Below are 27,472 nucleotides of genomic sequence, written 5' to 3'. Positions count from 1 at the left end.
AACACTTTTACTATGAGCATTTGAGAACAACTTGGACCTTATACAGAGTAATATATAACATAACAATGGAAAGGTGGATACTTAAGAAAGATATGTAGCTTGGAGGAAAATATACATGGAAGCAAATACCTCTGGCATCACCTATCTCCATGTAAAACTTAAAACTAAACATATTATATCTAACGACTCGTTTTTTATATATGCGTAGTTTCAAGAGCTAATCAGAAAGAAATAGTATTACAGTGTAACTATTTACACCAAGATGGGAGCACACCAGAACACAACCTTTTCCTGTAGACATCAAGACTCTTTTCTTACATTTCTTAATGGACAAAGCACGTGGGACTCAGACATAAATTCAGTCACAAAAACATTGTTCAAGGAATCAAACAGGTCATATCCACAGCCCACTGATACTATATTTACTGCTTTTAGTACCTTGACACTAAAAGCAGGCAGTCTAGAGGTGTGGAGGTATAATCTTCTCTATCATGGACTTCAGTTAGAGCCAGTCTCATGTTGCCAACACAAGCCTTATGTCAAGCTACATGCCAGCATCCAAACGCTACTGAAATACGCCCATGGTGGAGAGACATACAGAAGCACTGGATTTATTGCTACATCCTTGTAAACATACTTCCCCTAAAGGTAAGAAATCTTGTTAACCTTGCTTGAGGAGAGTGTATGTTCAATGTGTCATATTATCTTTCATGACATACCCATGTGAGCAACTGTTCTGCTACCTACAACCACACGACTCCACCACCATGTCCTCATACTGCTTGTAGACCACGTTGTTTGCAGAGTCAATGAAAAGAATGCTAATAGGACTCAGCCTGGTTGGGACACAGCAAGTTGGGGGGGTCGATTCTGGGTCCATTGAGTTCATTAATGTTTGGATCACTGCATGATTGGTGGGCTCCAGATGGGATCGAAGGGGGAATTCACAAAGCCCTTCGCAGTGATATGCTTCATACTCTAGCGGGGCTATTATCCAGTCATCCCAGCCCATATCCTTAAAATTCACATGGAGAGCTTTTCTGCTACACCTTGCCTTCAGATTCTTAGTGGGCCTCTTCCCTTGGCGTGTTGCTAGAGGAGCTCTTCTCTTCCGCCTCTGATTGAACAAGTACTCATAAACAGTTTTGTCATCTTGGCCAGATCTAGCTTTGATTTCATTGAAGAATAAGTCTCTTTTTTTTGTCCTCCCAAATACCAAGAAGAGAGCCTTTTCATTGACCTGTCTTCCTGTTCTGTTAAATCCCACACTCCTGAGATCAACAGCTCTCCCCCTGTCAAAAGTTTCCAGTTCAAAACACAAGTTAACCAAGTTTTTAAAGTTCCTGAAAAGTTTCCAGATGTCAAACACTTCCCACTTTGGTGTATCTGTGATACTGACAGTCCGAGAGTCCAGGAGGGTTGCTGCTTGTCTGTTTGTAGAGCAACTGAATAATTTCACTTGGGAAGCTTTTCCAGAAGAATGAGGCTTCCATGTTTCAGAGGGCTTTTTCCTCAGTATTCGAAGCTCTGCTCCCAGCAAACCATCTTTTTCTAACGCACTGATGTCAAAAATGTATTTTTGTTTTCTTACAGTTGGCGCTCGCTCATCTAAAAAAAGCAAAGCACACACGTGTTTAAATGCATATCAAGCACAGATCAGCATCAGTTATTCACTTCTTAATGGTTTTCCTAAAGCCTGCTCATAAGCCTAGAAGTTTCCATTATTAGCTCACCAAACAGAAAGAGCAGTTTTGGTCTAAGGAACCAGCTTTGTGAGGGACCCAGAAGAATTCAGTGACTCAAGAGGGAAATGAGTTTCTGAGGTTCTTAGTAGAAATCTCGTTTCTTTCACCATCGTTTCTAGCTTCAAAGTGGCAGCTGACCAATTGAAAAATAGTCCTTTTCCAGGGCTGAGCACTCACTAGGCCTATTCACCACTTCCATCCTACTTAAATTACCAGAACAGAGCTTCAATGGTGCCCAGGCCTCATGCTGGTTCCAAACATGAGCAAATCTACCCTTAGATGATACAATAGTGAATTAGTCCTTTAAACCCAACATCCCCCAGGAACTGCCAGACACAAGGATAACTGCCGTATTAACTCCACATGATTCACAACTTCTTCAAACTGGGCAGAAAAACACACCTCCCTTTAACCTGACAGTACATTTGCTTGCTCAAGCTCTGGAGCAGCATTAACAAGGAACATGGCTGAGCCAACATTTTAGTGACAGCACATTAACAATGCCTTCCATTGGCGAGCCAAGAACCTGAATGCAGTACCTGTGAGCAGCGTATCATCCCTTCCCAGAAAACAAGCTATTCATAATTGAATGGCAAACAAATCCATTCCTGGCTGAGTTTCCATCACCATCCACCTTATCAGCTGTAGCCTGCGTTGCTTCCTTAAATACAGGACAAAACTCTTACTAACGTCACTGGAAGCAACATGGGGCTCCCCATCCACAGTGGTGAGGTGAACGTAATTCTTTGGGAGCCTGGTTATTTCTGCTGTGAAAGCAGAACTAGTCCAAGTTTCAAAAGAAGTTTGAATGTTGAACCCCAACTGTGGAGTCCCAGAAGTTACAACTCCTGTTAGTCTGTGCTGAGCTGTGGGCTTTGGTGGAGAGAAGGCTGGTGGCACCTGAAAGCATGAGCCTCAAGCTAGGACAGCTACACCCACCCTGCGCTATAATGACTCCTGTGTAGTGCCTCACAATTCTACCTTGAACAAATCAGGCTGACCCATCGATACTGGAACTTGTGGGTTTTCTTCACAGAATAGTCCTGTTCTTAGCATATCCTGTGTTTTTAGACATGCTTACAATAAATCTAATGTTAGCAGCTTCCAGGAGTCAGTTATGCAAAGTAAATAGGACATAAATGTAAAAGGTTTTTAAACACCTAAGCATGCAAAGACAGATTGATTTTCAACAATATGCATCTAAAATATTTCCTACATGTTTTGTTTGGCTGCCACACAACCATCGAGCTCTGCCTCTAACTGCTTTCTCCAAGATAAGGCAGGAGGACAAAACCTGCAGCAAAGTTGTACGATTTCCATTAGAAAGAGCTATTTGACTTTAAAGAAGGATGATTATTTTCTAAAACCCTGCACATGTATAAACACACTCATATTCTTCTCTCTGTATAAACACACACACACGAGCTCCTTTCTTACCTTGTCCTTTGTCTATAAAGCTGGTTATTGTATTGGCAAGTCCAGCCTCCAGTTTTACACTTCCATTAACACCTTTTCTTTCTGCATCTGAGAGAGTCCTGTACAAAGAGAGCATGTATTCATGTGGCGTTATAGGGGGATGTCGGAAAGTTTCCTTGGGTTCCCTCTGGGTTACAGGCTCTTTAGTCTTTTTGGTTTTCAAAGCATCAGTGTCAATACTGCTTGTGCCAGGTTTTTTCAAAGCCACCTTGCTGCTAAGATTCTGAACCTTTGGAGTCACTGTCCTTACTCCAGCAGGTCTGCTGGGGAGATGTCCTACCTTGCCCTCCGTGGCTGCTGTTCTTGAGAGAACCTTCTTTGATTCATCATTCTTGGCCAGCAGAGCTCCAGCCTGAACAGCACTGCTTTTAGTCCTAGCCTTTGAGGTCCCAGTACTATATCCATGGCTTGCAGTCCTCAGTGAACCTGCCCGTGCTGAGGGATTCCTCTCTTTTCCTTCTGCTTTTAAAAAACCTAGTTTAGATCCTGGATTACTCTGGCCTACTTCAGAATTACTCAGTGCTCCAGGAACTAGATCCAGAGACAGCCAAGTCAAATGCCAAAGCAGTAAAGTGAGAAAATGCAGGATTTTCATCCTCTGGTCTTCCTCTGAATGCCACTAAAGAAAAAATCAGAAAAGGTTCCTCCAGTTTGGCAGAAGAAAACATGAAAGAAATTAAAAACTAAAGTCAGCAAAAATGGTTTTCGTTTGAGATGAAAACATTTCAAATCTTGTTGTTCAATCCTTGTATCCAGTCCCATAGTGGAAGTGCTCATGTACTCAGACACGGTCTCCCCTGATTTCAGTGAGCAGCTATAAAGAACTTGTTCTTGAAAAGAGAAAGTTTACCACCTCGTTTTCTTCTGTAAAACTGACTGAAAACTTGAAGGAGTCCTGTTTAAATCCAAGGGCTTTTTTTTCCAAGAAGGAAGAATGGCGTAATGCTGCCTCTGTGTTAAAAGGTTTTTTTAATGTTTTGAATCCTTTCCAGTGAAAATATTTCACACACAGAGACCTGCAGGTGCTCAGAAATCTTTTACAAACCTGAACTCAGGAATTGGAAACGGAATTCCAACAAACCTCTTTAATTACTCTCTGATGTCATGCTGTCTGAACTAATTTAACTGCGATATATTTCTTTAAAAAAATCTTCTTTACCCTTTTCATTAGCATGAGTCATACTCTGCCTCATGTGAAACAGCTCCACAGGCTCAACACTCCAGAGGATGCCTTTTCAAGTGGCAATACGACCTCTACCTTAGCCTTCGATGAACTTCACATTTAAACAGGACAAACTGCGATCAACAGCTGAGATCTGTCATGCAGTCCCCTGGACACATACATTAAAATATCCCAGTATAATTCAGCTTGTTCTTTTTCCAGAGAGCTGTAACAGTGGCTTCACTTTGTCCTCTGGTGACTGAAGGGCTGAGCTAGTAACGCGGCACTCAGTAAAGTTTAATTTGTCACAAACAGCACACGGCCATGCCTGCAGTCCGTGTATTTTGGCATATTTATTGCTCTGCTTTAAGAGAAAATCCATGTAAGCCCAGCTGGAGGAGGAGGTTGGGGATGCCCGGCGGGATGGGCATCGAGCATGGGGCGGCAGTGCACCCTGCAGGCAACAGCCTCCGTCTCCAGCACCCCAACACAGCCTTTCCTCCAGAGGCTGCTGAACACTGGCCTTTGTTTCAAAACTAGGTGTAAAATTGCCAAGAGCCGCCTACCCCGCGGCACAAGAGGGCTGGTGGTTGGAGCTGGTGGTACTGAGGTGTCAAGGCTGCCCTCCTGCTTCCGCCATAGAAGAGCGTGGAGCAAGCGGGTCTTTCACAAGCTTTAAATTTGATCTGTTGTTCTCAATGAGCCTTTGGGAAATGAGGCATTGGGCTGGATTGAACAGGGATTAATGGGACCCTTCTCTCATCCTGCACTGATGTTTTTATTTCTGAGACAATAAGAAAGGGAAAAGACACAAGACTTTTTAGCTTGATTTGTGCATGCTGAAGCATTGCCCACCCTGACTAGTATCAGAAACACCAAACTACTTTCCTAAATAACAACCTGCAGCCCTTTCTATATGAGGAGCTCTGAATGCTTTACCTTGTTTTGATTGGGAAACTGAGGGATAGAAGAGTTTGGCGATTTCACATATTTCACAAATAAGGTAGATCCAGAAGCCAGTCCTCCTGATTCTGATCTAATGGTCCTTCCTCTCATGTCAGTTGTAGTTTTGATATTCCCATCAAAATAAAGCATCTTTTCACTGCATTACAATGACTCCATGCTGTGTCCCTCCCAAACATGCCATCCTTTTATCCTTGCATATTGCCCACCTTCCTGCTGGGTGAAAGGCAGTGTGCCATGTCTAGTTCTGCCCTAGGGGGGTATTGACTAACTTGACAGTAGGCCACAAAACCAGCTAAATGTTGAGTTCCCACTTTTCATCTATCCAGGTTCCAGGTTTCACAACACTTGTAAGAATTTAATATCTTTGAGAGCTCTGTCACTCTATCAAACTTGGTTCACACAGCTCACTTGTCCTTCTTGGCCCATTCTGTAAATGCAGCTCCTCACACAGTGTGCGTAGGGACTTGAAAGGGAAGGACTACCCTGGTCCCTGCTCCTTGGGAGTGCATTGCACCCTGTTCTCCAGATCCTAAGACTATGCCTACAGGAGCTGTGCCACTTTCCAAACAGACAATTGCAGGGAGTCCTGTACCCTGTTTTGTGTGGAAAACATTTTCCCTTGCATGTAGCTGCAAGTTAATGCAAGGTGATGAAGGATTTGCCAGATCACTGCTAAGTGTGACTTTCTACAGTTCTAGTTTGTATCTTTTGTTTCTCTCTTGACTATGAAAACTGTCTAGATAATCATCCCAAACACAGTGGAAACCTAAACTGAGATGCATTCAGCTCCATGTATTTTAACATAGTTGAAGGATCATTAAAAATCTAGGCAAAAGCCAAAATACTGAGGACTGGGGATAGCGTCTTCTGAAGCAGTGATTGCAAAACAGGGGTTACGGAATGAGCTCTGAAAACCTGCTTTGTATGAAATGGCTGAATGACCTCGAGCTTATTGATCAGAAGATGAGGAGGGAGGTTTATTTACTGCTATAAATTCCTGTCAAATGAGACAAAAACTTCAATCTATAAATATGATGCCCTTCCACATACAGCACTGCCGCTGCGTGAGTGCCTCATTTTACACTGCCTCAATTTTTCCTAACTTCCTGAAGTACTGCTCCATAAGATCTCCAAGTGTCTGCTTCTGTCTAAGCACCATGTCAGACTCGATCTCCAAAGGGAATTATTGTCAGGGTCCCAGCAAGTAGCTGGGTGGCTCCAGCCCCTCCTGGAATTTGATCTCCTGGTCTCTCTTCTCCAGCTCTTTGCTGAGCTTGCCAACACCAGTCCCCAGCAGTTCTCACTGCTTTTCCAGGTCTTGTGTCTTTTTTCCTGGGATGCCATCTTCTGGTTTTCTCTGTTACATCCCTTAATAACCTGACTGAGAGTAGTTTCACACATTTCTGTCTGCTTTTCCAGTATTCGCATCTGTTCCCAGTACAACTTCATTTGTCCCTCCTTCTCTGACAGGATGGCAGCCACATGAGTGAGAGACTGGTGCAAGGCTTTTGCCTGTGCTGCCTCTTTCTGCAGCATCTGCATTTTCTCCCTCTGCATTTCCACTTCCTCATTTTTAATTTTTAAGGCAGTGTCGTTTACATGTCTTGTTCGAGGCAGTGATTCCTGCCTGTTGCTGTATTTGCTGGGGTTTCAGAGGCTGTCACTGATTCCTGAAGATTTTTCTCCCATGCCAGTGTTTCTTTAACTATTTACAGTCTGTTCTGTTCATGCTGCAAACCAGGGAAGAAAAGGTTCAATAATTCCATCTATATGTGTTTGCTTTCTGCACTGGATTTGACCTCCTGCTCCAGTGGCAGTCATGGGCAGAAGTTTGAGCTCTTCCCCCTGGGAAGAGAATTTGTTGTGTTGGGCTGTGGATCAGGAGGGGAAGAAGGGACTTAGCACCTTCTAACCTTTGTGTGGCACCAGCTCACGTAACCACCTCTCTGAATACGCAGCAGGCTACTGCAGAAGGAGTGCAGCAATCGTGGCTCTTGGAGAAGAAGCTCCTGTCACAGCAGCTGGAAAGTTTGCAGCAAGAAGTTGCAAGGCTGAAACTTGCCAGCACTGAGCTGAAGGAATTCAATGCTGAACTCAAGAAGGCTCTTGAGGAGGTAAAGCAGGCATTCACTGCCCATGCTGAGCCTCACAGTCTTCTGGAGCACCACACGTCTCCACAGACAGCAGTTTGGGGTCCTCTGCTTGTTCCCTTCCCTCTCCCACTCTCCCCTTGGACACACCCTTTGTGTTTTCCTTCTCTTCTGGCACCTCATTTGCCTTCACAAACGCACATTCACTCCAGCACCACCCTTTTTGCTCCGGTGTCCCCATACGCACACACTGGACTCCTGTGTGTCAGGAAGTGTTTCCTCTTGCTCTTTCTTGTCCGTAGTCTACACTGAGTGCTTTTTGCCCCTAATATTTTTGCCTGAGAGGCCCTTTCTCTCCTTGTTTGGTGGCAGGTTTCTGTGACCCTTTCTCCTATCCAATGTGCAGGTGGAATGACAATGGAGGAAACTGGGGCTCCACAGTGATCAGTCGCTGCCAGGTGCAAGTGGATCTTCCTTCTCCAAGTCTCACCAGCACAAGATGCCTGCTTCTAGACAGGTGAGAACAGAGGCTTAGTTGGTGGGAGGAGGCTCTGACACATCCCAGGGGCAGCAGCCCCCCAGTATAGACCTACTAGAAGTTGAATACAGACCTAGTATAAGTCAAATATAGACCACGGTCCTGGCCAAACTGGAGACCAAAAAGAAATCCTTGTGTTTTCTTCACAGGAGGAGTTCTATGCACACTGCAGGCATCAAGTACCTGCCTTGCAGAACCAGGGGAGGAGCCAGAAAGCTCTCACTTCCTGAGCAGCTGCAGCACCACGCGTTCCTGTCCTGTACCCTTCCCAGAACCGTCTTCTTTTATTGCTGTGGGACAGAGGAGTGGGTTTGTTCTCTTGACATTTAGAAGTAGTTTACATGTGGGCAGGGACTCCTGACTTTCCTTTTTTGTTTCTTAATAAAAGACATTCTGCAATTGTTCAGTATGGGGAAGCAAGTGGTCTTCCTTCCTGCCCTTTTTATAGAGGGGTGTCTCGCTGCCCAACCTCCAGTCCTCTCGGACCTGCCCACTGGACCAGGACTGCTGACAGATGATGGAGAGTGGCTTAGGAAGCTCCTCTGGCAGCTCCTTCAGCACTCCTGGCCCACAGATTTGTGTACGTCTAGGAGAAGCAGGAGGTTGCTAACAATTTCTTCCTGTGTTATGGGGACTTCAGTCAGCTGTTCATCCCTGTCATCTGGCTCAGGGAAGCAAGTACCCTGAGGATGGCTGGTGTGACTATTAAAGCCTGAGGCAAAGGCAGCATTAACCACTGCAGCCTTTCTCCCATCCTCAGTCACTAGGTTTCTCCTAGTATCCAACAGAGAATGGAGGTTCTCTTTGGCCCTCCTTTCATTGCTATTGTATTTGTAAAAGTACTTTTCATTATCTTTTATGGCAGTGGCCAGATTTAGTTTCATCTGTGCCTTTCTACTTTTCTCCCTACAGAACCTAACAACATCCCTGTACTTCTCCTGGGTGACAGTCCCTTCTTCCACAGGGGATAGATTCTCTTCTTCCCTGAGTTCCAGCAACATCTCCCTGTGGAGCCAGGCTGGTCTCTTCCCCGCCGGTTGATCTGTGGCACATAGGGACCGCCTGCTCCTGCGCCTTTGAGGCTTTTAATCTTGAAGAGCATCCAGCCTTCCTGGACCCCTTTGTCCTTCAGTAATGTTTCCCAAGGCATTCTGCCAGCCAGCGCCCTGAACAGGCCAAAGTCATCCCTCTGGAAGTGTAAGGTGGAAGGTTTGGAATTTTCTCCTTGCTTTTAACAGGAGATGTTCTGCACATGCTCAGTTGGCAGAAGCAAGCAGTAGGTAAATATGTGGCCTGGGGAAAGACTATGCTAGATTTTTGCTTGCACAAGTAAGCCATTGCGAGCTACCGCACGCTTTAGCTTCCGGAGTTCCCAGCCACTCCCTGTGAGGAGGGAGGGAAATGGAGGCTTTATCAAAACGAGGCGCGGAAAGCGTACCCGGCAGCGATGGAAAGTGCGGCAAGAAAGTGGGGTTCTCCCTTCCCTCCCTCCGTCCCTCCCAGCTCCAGCACAAAGCGCGCTGCTGCTCTCCCGAGGGGATGTGCTTCAGCGCTGTGGCTGCTCGGATGTTCTCCAAGGGGCGTCAGGAACGAGCCCCGCAGCCTCCGGGGGGGCAACGATGGACGAGTGACGGGCGGGAGGGTGTCGCGTGAAAACCGCTGGGCCTCGGCGCCGGGTCCTGTCCCGCTGCCGGGACCCGGTGTCTCTCGGGTGCCCCTCAGAGGCCCGCGCCCGTTTGCGGCAGAGGCGACAGCGAAGCGAAGCCCAGCCCTTTCCTTTCCTTCCCTTCCCGCCCCGGAACAGCCCGGGACGCCCATCCCATCCCCGCCTGCTCCAGGCCGCGCTGCCCATCGGGACGGAGGCGGGGCTGAGGCGGCGCAGGCCCGGAAGGCGGGTTTGTTTCCGGGTCGCGCAATGGAGTCGCTGTGGCGGCTGAAGCGGTTCGATGCCTTCCCCAAGACCCTGGAAGACTTTCGGGTGAAGACGTGTGGCGGCGCGCTGGGTGAGCGGTGGGGGACGGGTGAGCGGCGGGCCCGGGCCGAGGCGGGCTGCCCTTGGGGAGCGTGCGGGCCGCGTCGGGGCTGACGGCGGTTCTCGTCTCGCCGGCAGTGACGGTGGTCAGCGGGCTCATCATGGTGGTGCTGTTCTTCTCGGAGCTGCAGTACTACCTCACGAAGGAGGTGAGTAGCGGCGGTGAGGGGCGGGCCTCCCGGCGGGGCTGCCCCGTGCCCGCGGTGCCCCGGCGGAGAGGCGGGCCTGCGGCTGCCGTTCCCCGCCGCCTCCTGCCGGCCTTCCTGGCAGCAGCTTCACCCGCCGCGGCTCTGCTGGGGGTTTCGCGTCCTCCCTCCCTCCCTCCCTCCCCGAGAGCCGCTGTCGCAGAGGTTGTCTTGTGGCCTCCTCTGATGAGTGTCTCAAAGCCTCTCCCGCTGCTTGCGCCGGCCACGGGCAGGGCAAAGAGAGCAAGCAGGACCTGCCGTGCCCCCCCCCCCCCCCCCAGCGCTGAGGTTCCCAAAGGAGGAGCTGTGTAAGAGTCTCTGCAGTGGCAAGCGCTTGGTTGGTGCGGGAGGCAGCAGCTCGCGTGTCTCCCAGATCCCACCTCTGAAACATCAGCTCCTGGACCAGAGCGGTGGAGGGAAAGAGGCCTTTTGATTTGCTACCAAGTGGAACAGGGCTCTGTGTTTTTCCTTTGCTCCTAGGTTCATCCGGAATTGTACGTGGACAAATCGAGGGGAGATAAACTGAAGATCAATCTTGATGTTATTTTTCCACATATGCCCTGTGCTTGTGAGTCAAACTTCTGAGTAGTGGGGATGATGCTGCTCCTTGCCGGGAGGCCCAGTGTGCCTGGTGCTTCAGAGCACTGCACTGCTGCTTGTGTCACGGGCAGGGAGGAACTGTGGTTGCACTGTGTTTCCAGCCAGGCTGGGCACTTAAAGCAGTGCTTCCAGTGAGGCATTGCTATTTGTCTGGATTATAAATGAGGATAACATGCATAAATCCCCTTTACACTTGTGTATGGTGTTGTAATTGGTCACAGAGTTCAGTCATACTGAAAAAGCTGTGGCAGAGTTCACTTGGGATGCACGCTGTGGCTGCGGTGGTGTTGAAATCCTCGAGAGCCTCCTTTGGGAGTTACTTGAGGAGGCAAAACTTTTCTGTGATTTTTGTACTTCTGGCTGTAATGCCCTGCTGCTTGTTCTCTTGTAGTAATTCCTTTGGGCAATGCACTGGGCTTGATGTAGCGAGTCTGACTTCCTTCTGACCAGCCAAGATATGTTACTGGTTTTTCCTTCGATACATCTAAAAGGGTGTTAGAAGGCAAGAGAGGCTGGAAGGCTCTGCTGTTTTGTGCAGAGAAGCTGTCAGTCTGGCACATTCTTGTTCCCCTTGCTGAAAGATTGTCTTTTCTCTGGTTGAATGGTTCCTCAGCCTGGCCCAGGCCGTAACAAATGTGTGGTCATCAACTGCTTTCTTTGCTCGTTGGTTTCAGACCTGAGCATCGATGCCATGGATGTAGCAGGAGAGCAGCAGCTGGATGTAGAGCACAATCTGTTTAAGCAACGTTTGGATAAAGCTGGCAAGCGTGTGACTCCAGAGGCCGAGAGACACGGTGAGATGCTGTTCTGCCTTGCTTGGATGAGTGCTCTCATAGTCTTCCCATCACTATGTGCCTGTTTGAAGAACAGGTGACAGCTGAAGGGCATTTAAATACCTCAAAGTCTTGCAGAGTTTGTAGCACACCAATCTATTAAAATGACAGATCAGACAAACTCCAGTTGTACTCGCTGCTTGTGCGAGGCAAATCCGTGCCTGGTCTCTCTCAAGTTACAAGGACCCATGGATGCATTTCAGTTGCTGAGTTAATGGTCTTTTGCAATGGGAAGTCCAGCAGCTGTTCTGGCAAACCTGGGCTGTGGTTGTGTCTTTAAATCGCAGTGGGCTGACAAATGGGATGACTTGGTTGGAGGAGGGATCCTCTCTCCAGGGAAGGCTCCAGTGACTGGACACTTGAGCCTAAACTTAAGCCTAAACTTGCACCTTATTGCATTGTTCATGTTAATGCACACCTGATAAATGTATTTTAGTTGGTTTATCAGTTAGAAGTTGTAGTATGTGGTCCCTGGCTACAGAAACCTCTCCTTTGTGTTATTTTCATATTAGGACTCATCTTTGTCCTTCAATACAAACTAGACACAACAGTGGCCAGGTGTTGCCATCTAACAGTAGTAATGTCCAAGCGTTTCCTTGCAAACATGAGCTTATTTTGTGGGAGCTAGTGTGATTCTGTGTAACAGCCTAAAGTAAATTAGTTGATTTATGTTACTCGGTTGAGCAGGACAAGAGTACAAGATACCCTTTCTAGGCCTGCCTCATCACTCTGAATCCTCTTTTCTCTTAGAGCTGGGGAAAGAAGAAGAAAAAGTGTTTGATCCAAATTCTCTGGATGCCGATCGCTGCGAGAGCTGTTATGGGGCAGAGTCAGAGGACATTCGGTAGAGTCTACACCTTTTTGTATCCTCTTAGCACTTGAATTCATACTGTTATGTTGCATTTCTTTTCTTTTCCAAATGTCTGTGAAAGTCTATGGAATTAAATCGTCTTGGGCATGTGTGCAGAGAATGATGAGAATTGTTGTGGCTTTTGTTATGCCTTTAGAAGCTGCACTCCTGCTTGTGAAGAGCATGCAGAGTTAAGTTGTCTAATTCTTCTACATGCCTGTTTAAGGGCAGTGCAAGCTGCACAGACTTTGCAGTAGCACAAAGCTTATATCTCAGCAAACTATATCCTTTCTGGAGTTATTTTGTGTCCAGAGGGGAGAACCAAGTAAGAAAACTGTTTTTCACTGTGACTAAGGTGTTATCCAGTGGTAGAAAGGTAATGAAAAAAGTTTGCCATTAATCCTCCTGCCCATTTTGACAGTGTTAGCCTGAAAAAGAGAGGAAAGGATGAGTAGAAGCAGGTAGATGCTTTGTTCACATGGGGAAGTGCCAAACTGCTGAGAGCCGTGGGACACTGATGTTGGTTTTTTAGCACATTTCTTTGTCAAGGAATGACTTGGCTGTCTCACTGCACAGCAGAGCCCTCTTCAAACTCAAGCACTGCATTCAACCAGCTTGCATCCTCGTGCCAACATCTCAGTACATCAAGAGGCTCAAGATCCTTTAGGAACACTGGGCCACATTTCAAGATCTGGTCCCTGATGTTTCCTTTATTGCTTCGTTGAAGAAGAATCTGTCAAGGATTCAAAGTGATAAAGATGGGAAGATGGTGTTTGTGCTTTTGCAGGTGTTGTAACACTTGTGATGATGTCAGAGAAGCCTACAGGCGGCGAGGCTGGGCCTTCAAGAACCCGGATAGCATAGAACAGTGCAAGAGGGAAGGGTTTAGCCAGAAAATGCAAGAGCAGAAGAACGAGGGCTGCCAAGTGTATGGTTTCCTAGAGGTCAACAAGGTGAGACATGGGTTTTGCTGTGAACCTGCTGCATGAGTGTGAGGACTGTGAAAAGGCAAAGTTCCTCTCCTTCTCCAGCTGTAGGTGTTCCCAGGCCTGGAATGTAATAACCCCTGGGCTCAGCATGTGCTTGTGCCTGTGAATGGGTTCAGTAGGAGAGTCAGGAAAAGTGGTGGGAAGGGGCTAATCCTGTGGTTGCTTGTGTGGGCTAGTGGGAAGCATGCTGGCTGGAGAAGCTTCGGTTTTCCTACTGTCTAGCTAGTGAGTCATGTTGCTGAGGTTTCTGGGGAGGAGAGGCAGCCTCTCTGAGGTTGGATGTTTCCAACTGCCCTACTTAAAACAGAGGTCACTGATGGATGCTGAAGATAACAGAAACCAGCAACCTGCCAGCAGAGGTTGTTGTTAAAGCACCTTAGTGCTTTATTTTTACATGAAGCTTCTTATTGTGGCTATGTACACTGGATCACCGCTGCTTATTGTATTAACTGCTCACTGTCCTCGCAGTTACTCTCTCAACCCCTGTTTTGTGAGACCATTTTGTTTTACCTGCAGCAACAGTCAGTTCCCTCCCAGTAAATTCCTCCTTCTAATTTTTATGTCCACCGAAGTAATTTGCATAAAAGTTATTTTCAGCATCAGTATGTATTTATATTTATATAGATTCAGACTTTTTAATGAAAGATTACTCTTTCTTGCAGGTAGCTGGAAATTTTCACTTTGCACCAGGAAAGAGTTTCCAACAGTCTCATGTACATGGTAAAGTATTGTCTTTCCCTGTTTATTGGCCTGTAGCTCCAAGTGTACCTGACCTTTTTCTTTGAATTTCTTTGACTGCAGAATCATAAACTGGTTGGGTTGGAAGGGACCTTAAAGATCATCTAATTCCAACCCCCCTGCCTTGGGGTCACAGTATCCTTGCATTGCTCTCCATAATAGTAAAGGACTGCTTCAGTGGGGAAGATGTTGAATTGTTGTAACAAAGGTTTAGAACCAGCATGGACAAATAGAAAAGTGGTTTCTGGAGGTGCTGCCACGTGTGTGGGGAAGAACTTGGAGGAGAATGAGAGACTGCTCTGAAACAGTCTCATTTGTTCCATAAAACTTTCACAGTATCACAGTATCACAGTATGTTAGAGATTGGAAGGGACCTCAAAAGATCATCTAGTCCAATCCCCCTGCCAGAGCAGGAACACCTAGATAAGGTTACACAGGAATGTGTCCAGGCGGGTTTTGAATGTCTCCAGAGAAGGAGACTCCACAACCTCCCTGGGCAGCCTGTTCCAGTGTTCCGTCACCCTCACTGAGAAGAAAAGTTTCTTCTCAAGTTTAAGTGGAACCTCTTGTGTTCCAGTTTGTACCCATTACCCCTTGTCCTATCATTGTTTGCCACTGAGAAGAGCCTGGCTCCATCCTCGTGACACTCCCCCTTTATATATTTATATACACTAATAAGGTCACCCCTCAGTCTCCTCTTCTCCAAACTATAGAGACCCATCTCCCTCAGCCTTTCCTCATAAGGGAGATGCTCCACTCCCTTAATCATCTTAGTTGCCCTGCGCTGGACTCTCTCCAGCAGGTCCCTGTCCTTCTTGAACTGAGGGGCCCAGAACTGGAACTGAGGGGCCCAGAACTTTGCTACTCTGCTGTAAACCAGTCCCAGAGAAGGTGTTCAATCCAGGACCTGAGTATCAGTATCTCTGGGAGGGATATTTTGGAGAATGCCTCAAGAGAATTTTAAAGCAATTCAGAACTTTTAGAGTAAAATTTAAGTTACAAAGGACTTCTTCAAGTATACATGTACATACACAGTGTCCAGAATAGCAGTAGCTTATAGAATCATAGAATGATTTGGACTGGAAGAGTCCTTTAAGGATCATCTGGTCCAACCCCCCTTGAAAGGAGCAGGGACATCTTCAAGTAGGTCAGGTTGCTCACAGCCCTGTACAGCCTGGCCTTGAATGTTTCCAGGGATGGGGCATCTACCACTGTTCTGGGCAACTTGTACTAGTGTTTCACTGCCCTGATTCCTTGTATCTAGTCTGAATCTACCCTATTCTAGTTTAAAAACCATTACCTTACATTTAAGGAAGAAATTCTTTACTGAGAGGGTGGTGAGGCACTGGAATGGGTTGCCCAGGGAGGTTGTGAATGCTCCATCCTTGGTGGTGTTCAGGGCCAGGTTGGATGAGGCCTTGGGTGATATGGTTTAGTGTGGGGTGTCCCTGCCCATGGCAGGGGGGTTGGAACTAGATGATCTCAAGGTCCTTTCCAACCCTAACTATTCTATGATTCTATGATACCTCTTGTCCTGTTGCTTCAGGCCCTATTAAAAGGTCACCACCCTCTGGATGTGACCGTCTAGCCAATTCCTCATCCACTGAATAGTCCACACTCCAAATCCATATCTCTCTCCAAGTCAGAGAGAAGAATGTTGTGGGGACTGTGTCAAAGGCTTTACAGTTGTCCGAACAGGAAACATCAATAGCTCTCCCCTTTTCTGCTGATATAGTCATTCCATTGTAGAAGGCAACTAGGTTGGTCAGGCAGGACTTGCCCTTGGTGAAGCTATGCTGGTTATCTCAAATCACCTCCCTTTCCTTCATGTGCCTTAACATAGCTTTTATGAAGATCTGATCCATGACTTTCCCAGGCACAGTGGTGAGGCAACTATATAAGCCAGTTCCCTCAGTATACTGGGATGCATTTTGTCAGGTCCCATAGACAAAATGTTCAGGTTCCTCAGGTGGTCATGAACATGGTCTTCTCTTACAGTGAGAGGGACCTTGCTCCCTTATATCTTTAGCAGGAGCTTGATAGAAAATATTTGTGGTTTAATAGAATGTTTGCAGTTACCTTAATCAAGTTTTTGAAGTGTGACATTACATTTAATGTTTTGAATGGTGAATGTCAAAAGGACATACAGTCTTTGGCTGAAGACTAGTTGTCATTTTTTAGGTCCCTTGATATCTTCTCACTGGTGATCAAAAGCAAGTGACAAATTCTTTTTTTCTGCAGACACTGCAGTGTCTTTCTCTGTTCCTTTCCTGGAGCCCTACTTGTTGTGGGGCTGCAACTATTGCACAGGCCTTCTACAGGTATAACATCCTCATCTGAGCTCTTCTCCTGCCCATCAGTGTGGTACTCAATCCCCATCAGTCAAGGGCACTATTTTGGTGTGGAGGAGATCTGATCCCGTGGTAGATCACCTGTACATTATTCCTTCCACAGAGGGTGGAAGGTGTGAGCTCATTCTAATTTCTGACCCAAAGTGGTGTCTGCCAGGGAATAAATCATTTTCATCCCTAAACTGGATACAGGAGGATGAGATTCTTATTTCATCTTCAGCATTGCTCAGGACTTTTTTTTTTATGCTGGTAAGCTCCTTTAGGCGTTTCATGGTCTTGGTGCTGAAAGATGCAAAGTCTCACCCATTCCTGTGCAGATAGACAAACTGTTTTCAAGCTACATCAAGTCTGTTTTGGAGACCACAAATGTGATGTTTCCATTTGTCACTGCACTATAATCCACCAGAACTCCAGTCATAACAGTTGTTTGGAATGCCTAGCCTTTTTCAAGCAGCCATCTGAAGGCTCTCCATACTTTTCATACTTCTCCAGACCAAAACCCATGCTATTGTAGAAGCACCATCAGGGGTATAGCATGTGGCAAAGGGGGTTGAAATTGCTGTGTGAAGGATTCAGAGGCCCAAATGTGAAGAGGTGTAAGTTTGTCACAGTTATTGGTTAGTCATGCACAGTATTGAGTACATGTGAATGGTTTTCCTAGGCAAACAAAAATGGAGGTTACTTCACCTCCTTTGAGCTGTGCCATCCAAACATGCATTTCACCTGCCCTCCATCCTTCCAGGATGTTGGGATATTGCAGTGGAATGAGCAACAGCAACCTCATGGTTTGCTGCCTTGTCTGTACATCAGGTGTGATGAAAGAAGCACAGGACTGATTAAGGACAAAAACTTGTTACCCAGCTTTGAACTTTGATGTTGTGAATCTGGAGTACACTTCTGGATAGCTTTGATTGCTTCTAAAATGACCTTTCTGTTATCTTAAGACTGAAAAAGAATCTTAACTATAACCAGCATTGTCCTCTGGCATGCTGCTTTGAAGCTCACTTAATATATGGGCATCCCACTGTATTTTTCCTTTTGACAGTTAATTCCTGCAGTTTTGTTTCTCTGTTACACTATAAATGGTTGCTTGTCCCTGTATCAGTCCTTTGGCTAGCTAGGGAGTCATTTGCCTAGATAGCACACCAGCAAAGCTGTTACTCTTCTCCTTTTTGGTACATGTTTTAAATGCTGCTCTATCTGAATCTCTGTATCATTTCTCTTTTCTCTCCTACTCTGCTCATTTTTGCAGTGCACGCTGTTGAGAGTAAGTGTTGCTGTATCCTTTGTTTTTTGTCCCTTCCAAAACTTTTACTACAGAGCTAATGTAATTTCAATTATTTGCTGTGCCCATGAATCTCCTTTGAGAGGAGCTATTGCTCTAGGCTGGGAGTTGAGAAGATTTCCTGCAAGCTAAAAGGAGAGGCATCCCAGGTCATTCTTATGTGGTAAATGAGGGCACCAGGTTGAAAAGGTTGAGAATCTTTGTCTTAATCAATTTGAATATATGAGTATTGGAGATAAAGTGTTGGCAGATTAATAGCTGCTCTGTGCAGATAATGTAATTGAGGGGGACATGGTGGCAAGTGGGAGAGACTTCTGCCTTTTGAACTCAGATGGGGTAATGATCTCATTGAATTTCATTTGTACAACGGACTAGAGAATTTCTCCTGGGAATTCATGCTAATCTCAGAATACTTGGTAGGAGGTTTTCTGTGTGGTTATTAGCCATTGGATGTTTTTAAGGGTGATCGTTCCAGGTTGAGATGTGGCGTTTCAACTCAGGAACATCTGGTAAAGGGCTTTCGGATTTGCTCGCTCCCTCCCCTAGCTGTAACATTTTCTGTGTTGCTGATTGCCCCAGTCCCCTCTTCACAATGCATCCTTATGCCACTCATCCTCTTCCTGTGAGGTATTTTGCTGTAGGAAAGTCATCCCCAGTTTGCAAGTGGTTTCTCAGCTCACCTTGGAGCGCTGTGTTTGAGTAGCTGTGCCTTGGGTTTGTTGCAGTCTTTGTGTGTTTATTGACAGAGTTCTGAGTGGCCTTAAGTGCTGTTAACCTGTTTTACAGTTAAAGGACTGCATTTTGAAGTCTGAGGAGGCTTTGTGGTTTTTCAGTTCAGAAATGGGGGAGAACTCTTCAGACAGTAGTTCTTAAAACTTTGTTCCTAAAAGAGTGAAGGAAACTAATTGATACAAAGCCAAACAGACTTCTTGACAAACCTGAGGTGTTTTACAGGTCTCTTTATTTTGTCTTGCTAGGCACTTACCTGCAGTTACAGGAAGGAAGAGGTGTGTTTTTATGTTTCTTCAGGAATGACAGTCTCCAGTCCTAGCTGAAAAGTCTCTTAAGGTCTTCTGTTTGTCTAAACAGGCTAAGCCACTGCACTCTTCACTTAAGTGCAAACAGTGCTGCAGCGTGAAGCAGGGTGTTGCAGGTAACCATTAAGAAAACCAGCACAGCATAATCCCAAGGCCACTTCTCCCTTCTTCCCTTTCCCTGCCCACCATTTCACATCTGTTTCCGAATTTTTTGTCAGAGTTTCTTTTTTAAAGCCAGATGAGGTCTTTGCTCCAGCTGCAGCTGAGGCACACAAACCACTGTGCTAGGGGTAGTGATAGGTTTGCCTGCTTGTCAGAGTCAGCAACAGGACTGTCTGAAGCCACTGCAGCTCTGAGCTCTTTGTAATGCAGAACCATTGCTTAATTCAAGTGACTGCAGCCTTAGTTTCTGAGCATTGAATATTTTAACTGTGACATGCAAGGGCCTCTCCCAAATTGTTAGGAGGAGTATCATTCAGGCTTAGCATTTTCTTTCCTAACTGTGTATTCTCAGTTTTGCATGCATATCTCTCTGGGTTTAGTAGGGATTTTATAGGAATACAAGTAAAGCTTCTGGTGTTTTATTGAAAGATGTTAATGGAAAAGAGATTGAGTTGACAGCATACTTATGTTAAGTGAATGTTTTAAAGGAAAGGCGAGTTAGTTCCGATCAGTTCTTTAGCTTTGTAGCCTGTCTTGTGCTAGGCTGTGTATCGGAAGCCCTTCAAAGGAGCAGCATTTGGTGATCTGACTCCATCAGCTCCCAGAATAATAGCCTATGATTTTGAAGTGTGCTTTTCTTTGCTAAGGTGCAAGGTGAGGTCTCACTTCCTGAGTGTGAATTTACCTGGTAAAATGTGCCATGGTGTCTGGCTACTTTAAGGTCGTTGTGTGACTTTGGCTAAGCTTGGTAGGAGCAATACTGAAATCAAGTTGTAAGTTATATTTTTCACCCTGAGACTGATGCTTCTGGCATTGCATGAAGTCAAATATAAGTAGCCAACCAAAAGATACCTGTAGCCTTCCATTGCGTGTATCTTTGCTAGATGCCTTCTGGGGATATGTGCCCCTGCTGGTGTTGTCATACTGCTCTATGCAGGGCAGGCCAAATTCCCCAAGCCCTAGCATCGGTGACAGTCCCCTTGGCCCCACCAGTGCTTGGCAGATTCCTGGTTCACGCCATCCCCACAAAGACTTTTCCTATCCCAGTGTGTTCTCCAGGCAGCAGTAACAAGGCTGATAGGCAGAGTGCTGGGAGTCACCAAGATGATGATAATTTCTTTAGGGCACTTGCATCTGATGTTAAGGCACATGCTCTGCTCAGTTGTTAGTTCAGATCTGTTGTGCCTCTGTGTTTTACAGTAGAGAGGAGCTACATGTGTCAAGTGGTGACTGAGGTAACAGTGCAGTTTTCCTGGCTTGCCCCTGGGATCTTGTTTTTGCCCTAGATTAAGAATACATTCAGGTGAGGACTGAAATACCTAATTTGAAGTAACCCCAAATTAAAGTTCCTTTCCCTCACTGTAGCAGTTGCTAGTCCCTGTCAGGAGGGGAATTGCAGCAGTTTCATCTGTCACATGCCCTACTGCAAGCAAGAGAAAAACACAGGCGATTTTCTTGCCGTTTTAGATCGCGATGGACATGAGAGGAGCTCCCTTATAAGCTAGAATAAGGTAAATAGATCTGCTTGTTACCAGAGTGTGAACTATATTGTTACACTATTTTTCTGTTACAGTTCATGATCTTCAGAGCTTCGGACTTGATAATGTAAGTGTTGCCAAGATAGTGTTCTAGTTTTCTTCATCTGTTTTCCTTCTGGTTTTCCTCCCCTTTGCTCCTTTGAGATCATAGTGTTCTGATCCCGGCTGGATTTGGCTTTGTGAGTGTCAGCAGTACCTGGGAAGGTTTCACACAGGGCTCTGAAGTACGTTCTGGGACATCTGCACGTTGCCTGGCAAGTCTGTTCCCCTCTACCTGAGACTGCCTTGCTCCTTAATTTGTGCTTCCCAGTTTTCTAAGGTTGACAGTTTCACAACTGCTTCTGAATCTGTTGGAGTTTGTTTTGTGCTGGGATGAAAGCAGGTGATACCCATGCCTGTGCCACGAGGCAGCTGACAGCATGCTGTAACTATGGCAGAGGCAGGCAGAGGAGTGGGTGGGAGAGCCTGCTCTATAGATGGGTAGGAAGGGCATCCGTGTCTGGCGATTTCCAGGAGGGAAAGGAGAAATTCTGATCTTGGAGTCTTCCATGAATAAAAAAGATTAGCAAGTGTTTTGGAATTTACTGTCTGGACGCACAGAGTAAGGGAGGACCTCTCTGTTCCAGAGCCATACTCAGAAAAATACAAATAATTATTGATTTTAGGCCACTTATCTTGCACCTTGGATGCTGTGCAGTTGAGTATTGGCATTTCCATTTCAGATCAATATGACGCACTATATCAAACATCTCTCCTTTGGAAGAGATTATCCAGGCATTGTGAACCCTCTGGATGGGACGGACGTCACTGCACAGCAAGGTAAAAGCTAGCTGAGAGAAATCTCCTTTTAAACAGCTGTATTAACAAGGAGCAAAGTTCCCAGTCCTTAACAAGAACCTTGACAGTATTGTGCAAAATGTGGACTCCTCCACCTTGTGCTCTTTCTGCCTCCATTCATCTGGAACAAATCTGCCGACATGTTTTGATTCTGTGAGCTTTCTGAAAGATCTCTCTTTTCTGTGTTCGTGGATGCCCAACAGCAGGTACAGCACATCATTATTAGATGCCTACATCAGTCCTGTCTAGCTGTGGGCAGTAGGAGATAACCAGAAGATGCAGCATAGAGAAAAAAGGCCTAATTGGTAGTTGCTGGAGATCTGTAGTGTCTGCCCAACAGTAACAGCTGAACAGCAGCAGTGAGGTTGAAATATTGCTGATCTTTCTAGATGGCTCCAGTTTGCTGGCTGGAGAAGGAAAGGCAATTCTCTCCTCATGCTGCTACTGCTCAAACTGTTATCTTGGTTTATTTACAGAAGCCTGCTCGTGTGCGTTTTCCACTTCATAAACCACTGCAGACATCAGTTATTTGTTTAGATCCACTGAGGTCTACAAAGTCTGTGTTTGCAGGTACTTGGGGTGCTGTATATACTCAAATTGGAGAAAGAAGTTGTTTGCTTTGAAGCAGTGGTAGGATTGTTAATTCTCCCTGAATCCATTCCTTTAATTTTTCCACCATCAATTTTAATTCTTAAACCCAAATCAAAGGATGGGGCTTAAAATAAAATACAGAAAAATGAAAAGGTGTCATAATCCCTGATACAATCGTGGTGCCCCAGTTTTTCTGTGGAGTAACAAACTGTGAGAGAGGACCTGTAGCTGGCTGGTAAAATTCTGTCTGTAGGCTGAAGCTTTCCAACCTGGGCCTTGGAGAACCTGTTGGCAAATCCTCGAGGAATTAGGACTAATGAGGAGTAATTCTTTGATGATGTTACGACATTAAACATAAAGGTTTTTGTGTGCCAGAATAAAAGCTTTCAAGAAGTTGTAGTGGTAAAACAATAGCAAAGTAACTGGTTTGTAGAAAGTTTTCAATTTAGTCAAGGCCAAAATGCTTGTAGTTTTGGTTTTGGTTGGGACAGGAACGAGATTCACTTCGGCAAAAGAAAAGCTCGTGTCAGCCAGTAACTTTAATGTCCTTGAAAACCCCCAGAAGCTGTTGTGCAAAAGGGTGTTCTGTAACAAGTTGAACAAACCCAGGTTGTGTCTACCTAAGCTGTCAGTTAAGCTTTCCAGCTCTTCCAGGGTTATTAACTATGTTTCTCTGTCTTTGCTTATAGCTTCCATGATGTTTCAGTATTTTGTCAAAGTGGTTCCCACGGTGTATATGAAAGTAGATGGTGAAGTAAGTACCTTTTTCCCTATTGTTTTGGCAAGCAACACAATCTGCTTGACTTTCTTCATATCACCACCCTTGCAAGAATAACAGTGTCTGTGGTGTAATATTACCTGTAATGTCACAGCAGTGTTGAAGCAGATTTCAGCCTTCTCAATACCACCTAGTTCAAAATGATCATGTGTTTTCATCATGTTCCCTCATGAATCCCATAGTGTATACTTGAGAGTATATACAAAGCAGTAAGGAAATCCTAAAAGTGTTCTTTGGGAAATAACCCAAGATCAGCTTATCTCCAATTTAAAATCTCCTTTAGCCTTCAAAAGATGGTGGGTAGATTTTCCAGCCCTGCTTTCAGAATATGTCCTTTTGGAACAGGTAGGATAAAAACATTACTGAGGAGATACCAGGGTGAGGCGAAGATCCTGAGAACAGAAACTGCGTCCTTCTGCAGCCCTGGCACTCTCCTGACTTTTTGTACTATTTCCTCTTTCCTCACTCTTGAGTATATATGGCTTTCTCACCTAAGTGCAGTCTCTTGAAACATGCTTAGGTGGACTGTGTCTTGGTATAGGATGGTTTGTTCTTGGGGTTGAGGTCAAGAGGGACAGCTTATGCTGTTACCTGCCAGCAGAGACTAAAACAGTCCAGTCTGGGGACACATGCATCACTTGTCCTTTGTCTAGCTGTGGCTTTAATGTTTAGCCTGTAGTAATAGACCTGATCCTTATGGTGCTGTTTAAGACCCTTTGTAACCACTTGTCAAGGCCCCCACAAATGAGTGGACAGGGCTACGATGATATGGTTCACCTAACACATGGTTTAGTAGCCTAGTAGTAGCCTTTCCTGTCCTCTGTTAACTAAACAATGTTTGCTGTGTTTGCTTCCTGCTAGGTGGTAAGGACTAACCAATTTTCAGTTACACGACATGAGAAAATAGCCAACGGGCTACTAGGAGACCAGGGCCTGCCTGGCGTATTTGTGCTCTATGAGCTTTCGCCCATGATGGTGAAGCTGACGGAGAAACACAGGTAAGAGACATCTGCTTAATTCATTCTTCATTGATTTTGTCTTTTTGCATAGTTTAAAACTCCATCCTTGCTTATACGTGACCATGCAAATGCCTGAAAGCCATCCGAGCCCCTTCCCAGTCAGTGGAGAGGAAGAGGCACTCTAAAATGTCCTTCCTCTCCATGTGAGCAGCTGGAAGGGATAGGGGGTTTTCTGATAGTATCTGAAGCATTTTAATCCAGTATCTAGATGCAGAAGGAAATTGGAGCAGTGAGCAGAAGTCTGATACAGTGGTTCTTGGATCAAACTGATTTCCTCAAAGTCTTTTTTAGAGTGTGAAGACTAGATTTATATAGCATACCCATCTTACCAGCGCCAGCAGCTCCAACCTGGTTCCTTAATCTGCGTTTGCTATAGCTTTTCTACGTGTCATAGTCAATGTGGAACCTCTTTTTTTTTCTTCAGGTCCTCCATTAATCACAGGCGTGTAGTTACAGGGGAATGGAAGGTATTTTAGCTATTTGATCTTTTAGGATCATAATAAGAGACAGTCAATGACTGTACCTTAAAGTATATTAAGAGATGCTTAGGGATTTCGTTTGAGTTACAGAAGTCTGCTGTGCGTTCTGTCTGGGTAGGAAAGGATAAAATCTTCGGGATTAAAAGGTTTATAAATTCAGTACTTGCCTCCAAGTGTTACTGTTGAGCTCATTAGGGCACACTGCTCTAATGCTGCCCAGTGCTGCTCAGTAAAAGTATCAGTGACAAACTCCATTCTGTAGGCAATAGGGGATATTTGTTAAATCTGTTAATTGTCATCTATTAGTATTTATATAATGCATACTTATGTGCTATGATGAACATTATTATAATTATGAATTAGTTTTTATAAGTTAATTGTTACTTATTTGACAGTATCTGAGCTCCTGCTGGTTGTTCAAATTGTTTTCTTCATTCTAGGTCCTTTACACACTTTCTCACAGGAGTTTGTGCGATCGTTGGAGGCATATTTACAGGTAGGAGTTCAGGTTCCTGTCCTGTGAAAGCCACCTCAATGGATGCAGGGTAGTCTGGAGTTTGTGGTGCAGGAGACCCATTCTGAGCTTTTCTGTGGTCCCAAACAAGCATTGAATTAATAGTCTCCTTCAGTGCTGGAGAGATTTGGGGAAAATACGCAGAAAGAACTAAAGGCATCAATTTATTTTGCTTTGTGTCCTTGGTGAGTAAACATTATGGTTTCTGGTAAAGGGCATCCGTCAAGGACAGCATCAGGTAAAGTAGCTTACTGTTAAGGTTACTGTGAAATGAGACATGGGAACCATGGCCTTGACAAGGAGGGTCAGGGCAATGACATTGCATAAAGCTCAGCATCAGCTTTCTCTCCAAGCTATTCTCACTCATCAGTAAACACACAACTTGGCTTGTCTCATTTTTACCTCTGTGAGAGAGATCTGTTTTTGGAGAAGCAGGGTCGCCTCTGTCCTGCAAGCTGGATCTTGTCTGTCCTCATGAGATGAGCACCTTATTCTGAGCAGCAGCATCTGTTTTCTGTCTGGAGGAGCTGGAATTCCTTTCCACTGACAGAAGGGTTTGTGTTTGATTTCTGTGGTAGTTGTTCTCTCTTTGAGGGATGTCTGGCTTGATCCATTTGTTTTTTCCTTTTAGTTGCAGGACTCATTGACTCCTTGATCTATCACTCAGCACGTGCCATCCAGAAGAAAATCGAACTTGGGAAGACAACATAAATAAGCAGTGACCCCACAGAAAAACCTCTAAGGAGCACTAAACAGGTTTTTTGAAACACGAGTGATCTGAGCGGACAGGAGAAGAAGCTTTGAATTTCCAGATGGCCCTGACCACACTTAGGTTCCTGTCCCATCATTCCTTGTTTGACATTAATAGGTAGATGGAACTGCTTGAACCTTGCTGCTATAAAGATTAGCCATCTTGTCTAGCTGTGCAGACCCTACTGTAAACTCCCTTTTGTGTCAGTCCATGTTCATACAGTTCCACCCCACTCCCTGAAGGAGATGCTGGAGATACTGCATTCTGTTTGCCTCCAGGAATAATGTACTGTATTGTCATGAGACTTGGAATGGATTAAAGTTGCCACCAAATAAGCTTTGTAGCAACACCATCTAGCTTTTAAGCTTTCTTAGAAACGTGTCTGAGTGCTGATGCTGTATGCCAGACCTCTGTGCCAATGTGCTGTATTCCTTCTAGCTGTCCTGGGGCAACATGGTGAGGCATGGCACTTGGGATGTCCTTACTGTACCGTGGGGCATTGCAGTTGCTCCAGATTGCTTTTAGGGAAGATGCAAGTTGATGTTTCAGCAAAAAAACAGCTGGAGTTTTAACTGATTTTTAACTCTGATTGTGTTTTTCACTTCCCCTCTGTTTATATTTTGAAATAAAGCCCATTCTCTGTGTGTTTTGGTAAAGCATTTGGAAGAATAATTGATTTGAACTGATGCTGGTACTGTTTGAAATTTTCATTTAAAAACACACTTGTGGCAAAGTCTGTAGCTATCATGGTGATTGGGTTTTTTGTCTTTTTAGTGACTTAACACAAGTGAGTAAAGTGCTTGGTCTGTGAAGTTATAACGGGATAAATTTGAAAATAATGTGGAAAAATGAAATATTGTGGATTCCTGCCTCATTTTGAGGCAAACCGGAATCACTGCTCTTAAATCCCAGCTTTGGTATTAACCTGGTCCAAGCGGTTGGTCCCACAGTGCACACTGTGGTGGGCCCAGGATCAGATAATGCAGAGTGAAAGCTATTCTATAATTAATTTGAAAGTAGTTTTTGTTTTACATTTGTAACAAGGATATTTAATAAATCCATGGGGTCAGGATTATATAATATTATTACAGTGTGAGGAAGGGGACATGAGGAACAAAAGTGACCTGAACAGCTTCAATCCCTCAGCAGAGCACACGGCTTGGTACCTAAACCTTTTAATCGGGAGGAGGAAGATGAATGGAAATAGCACAGCAAGAGTTTAACCCACAGTTAAACAGTTACCAGCTGTCACTTGTCTTTCATAAGAAAGCCAACTACTTGTAAAGCTCAGGAAAACACTGAGCACATCTCACACAGCATGGCTTAGGTCTGAGAGAAAACAGGGAAGGTGAGGGGTAGGTAAATGCAAGACGTGGACTCAGTGTGGGAAACTGGGTTTGACAGAGAAAAGGAATGGAGATTCTGCCTAGAGAGGTTAAAAAAATCATTGAAGCTAATAAGTAATACAGGCTTCTGGTACTAAAGAGCTTATGAGTAGGAGAGTTTCTATTAAAATGTGGTGATTTTAATAGACTGAAAGACCAAGTGACTCATAGCCATGGAAACACTGAGTTTGAGTCAAGGATGTTCATGTGTGTGATTGAATGAAGGGAAAATACATCCTGCTAACCCTGCTCTGGAGGAGAAAACCTCCAGTGGGGAGCTGTCTCAGGGTCTGCAGTCTTGTTCTGCAGATGGAGCTGAGGCAGATTGTGCTGTCTTCCCAAAGCAGTCATAGCTCAGTAATAGAACAAATAATAGATTCACCTGTGTTTTCAAAGTTTATTCAAAGATCAGTTAAACTGCACTTGATTCTGCTGTCTTCAAACAGCTTGCTTGACTTCATTTCTTACTCTTCTTTGATAGAGCTTCAGAGATTTTTCCTTAGGTATAAAAAGACTGCCTAAAAAGCAACTATGAAAGTTC

At 45.1% G+C, this 27,472-nt stretch overlaps 2 protein-coding genes across 7 annotated transcripts; one reads left to right on the top strand and one right to left on the bottom strand.

The window, feature by feature from the left end:
• Window positions 1–739: 739 nt before the first annotated feature.
• On the bottom strand, window positions 740–3,816 carry GDF5 (growth differentiation factor 5; the record flags this gene model as incomplete). Its single annotated transcript, XM_080627581.1, has 2 exons — window positions 740–1,608; window positions 3,183–3,816. 2 exons carry the CDS (start codon window positions 3,814–3,816, stop codon window positions 740–742), a joined length of 1,503 nt encoding a protein of 500 aa, XP_080483707.1.
• Window positions 3,817–9,820: 6,004 nt separating this feature from the next.
• ERGIC3 (ERGIC and golgi 3) lies at window positions 9,821–26,205 on the top strand. Of its 6 annotated transcripts, none has more exons than XR_013957857.1 (14): window positions 9,821–9,980; window positions 10,088–10,158; window positions 10,675–10,762; window positions 11,469–11,588; window positions 12,378–12,471; window positions 13,265–13,430; window positions 14,129–14,186; window positions 20,613–20,644; window positions 21,300–21,396; window positions 22,695–22,759; window positions 23,645–23,781; window positions 24,722–24,777; window positions 25,231–25,349; window positions 25,427–26,205. XR_013957857.1 is itself a non-coding variant. In XM_080627723.1 (13 exons), the coding sequence occupies exons 1-13, from the start codon at window positions 9,893–9,895 to the stop codon at window positions 25,290–25,292; spliced, it is 1,134 nt and encodes a 377-aa protein (XP_080483849.1). In that variant the 5' UTR covers window positions 9,821–9,892; the 3' UTR covers window positions 25,293–26,205. The 6 variants fall into 6 exon arrangements, 4 of the variants coding, with proteins under 4 accessions (XP_080483849.1, XP_080483847.1, XP_080483850.1 ...); XR_013957858.1 differs by having other exon boundaries at window positions 25,207–25,349; XM_080627723.1 differs by having other exon boundaries at window positions 25,231–26,205.
• Window positions 26,206–27,472: the final 1,267 nt, after the last annotated feature.

This window comes from Psittacula echo (assembly GCF_963264785.1).
Source record: "Psittacula echo genome assembly, chromosome: 12".
NCBI lineage: Eukaryota > Metazoa > Chordata > Aves > Psittaciformes > Psittacidae > Psittacula > Psittacula echo.
The sequence above is the reverse complement of the archived record's forward strand: the minus strand, read 5'-3'. Positions and strand labels throughout refer to the sequence as shown.

Coding starts and splice junctions, on each gene's coding strand:
- ERGIC3 (XM_080627721.1), top strand. CDS start 9,893: ATGGAGTCGCTGTGGCGGCTGAAGCGGTTCGATGCCTTCCCCAAGACC. Junction 10,159..10,674: donor AGTACTACCTCACGAAGGAG/GTGAGTAGCGGC, acceptor CTTTGCTCCTAG/GTTCATCCGGAATTGTACGT. Junction 14,187..20,612: donor CCAACAGTCTCATGTACATG/GTAAAGTATTGT, acceptor TTTCTGTTACAG/TTCATGATCTTCAGAGCTTC.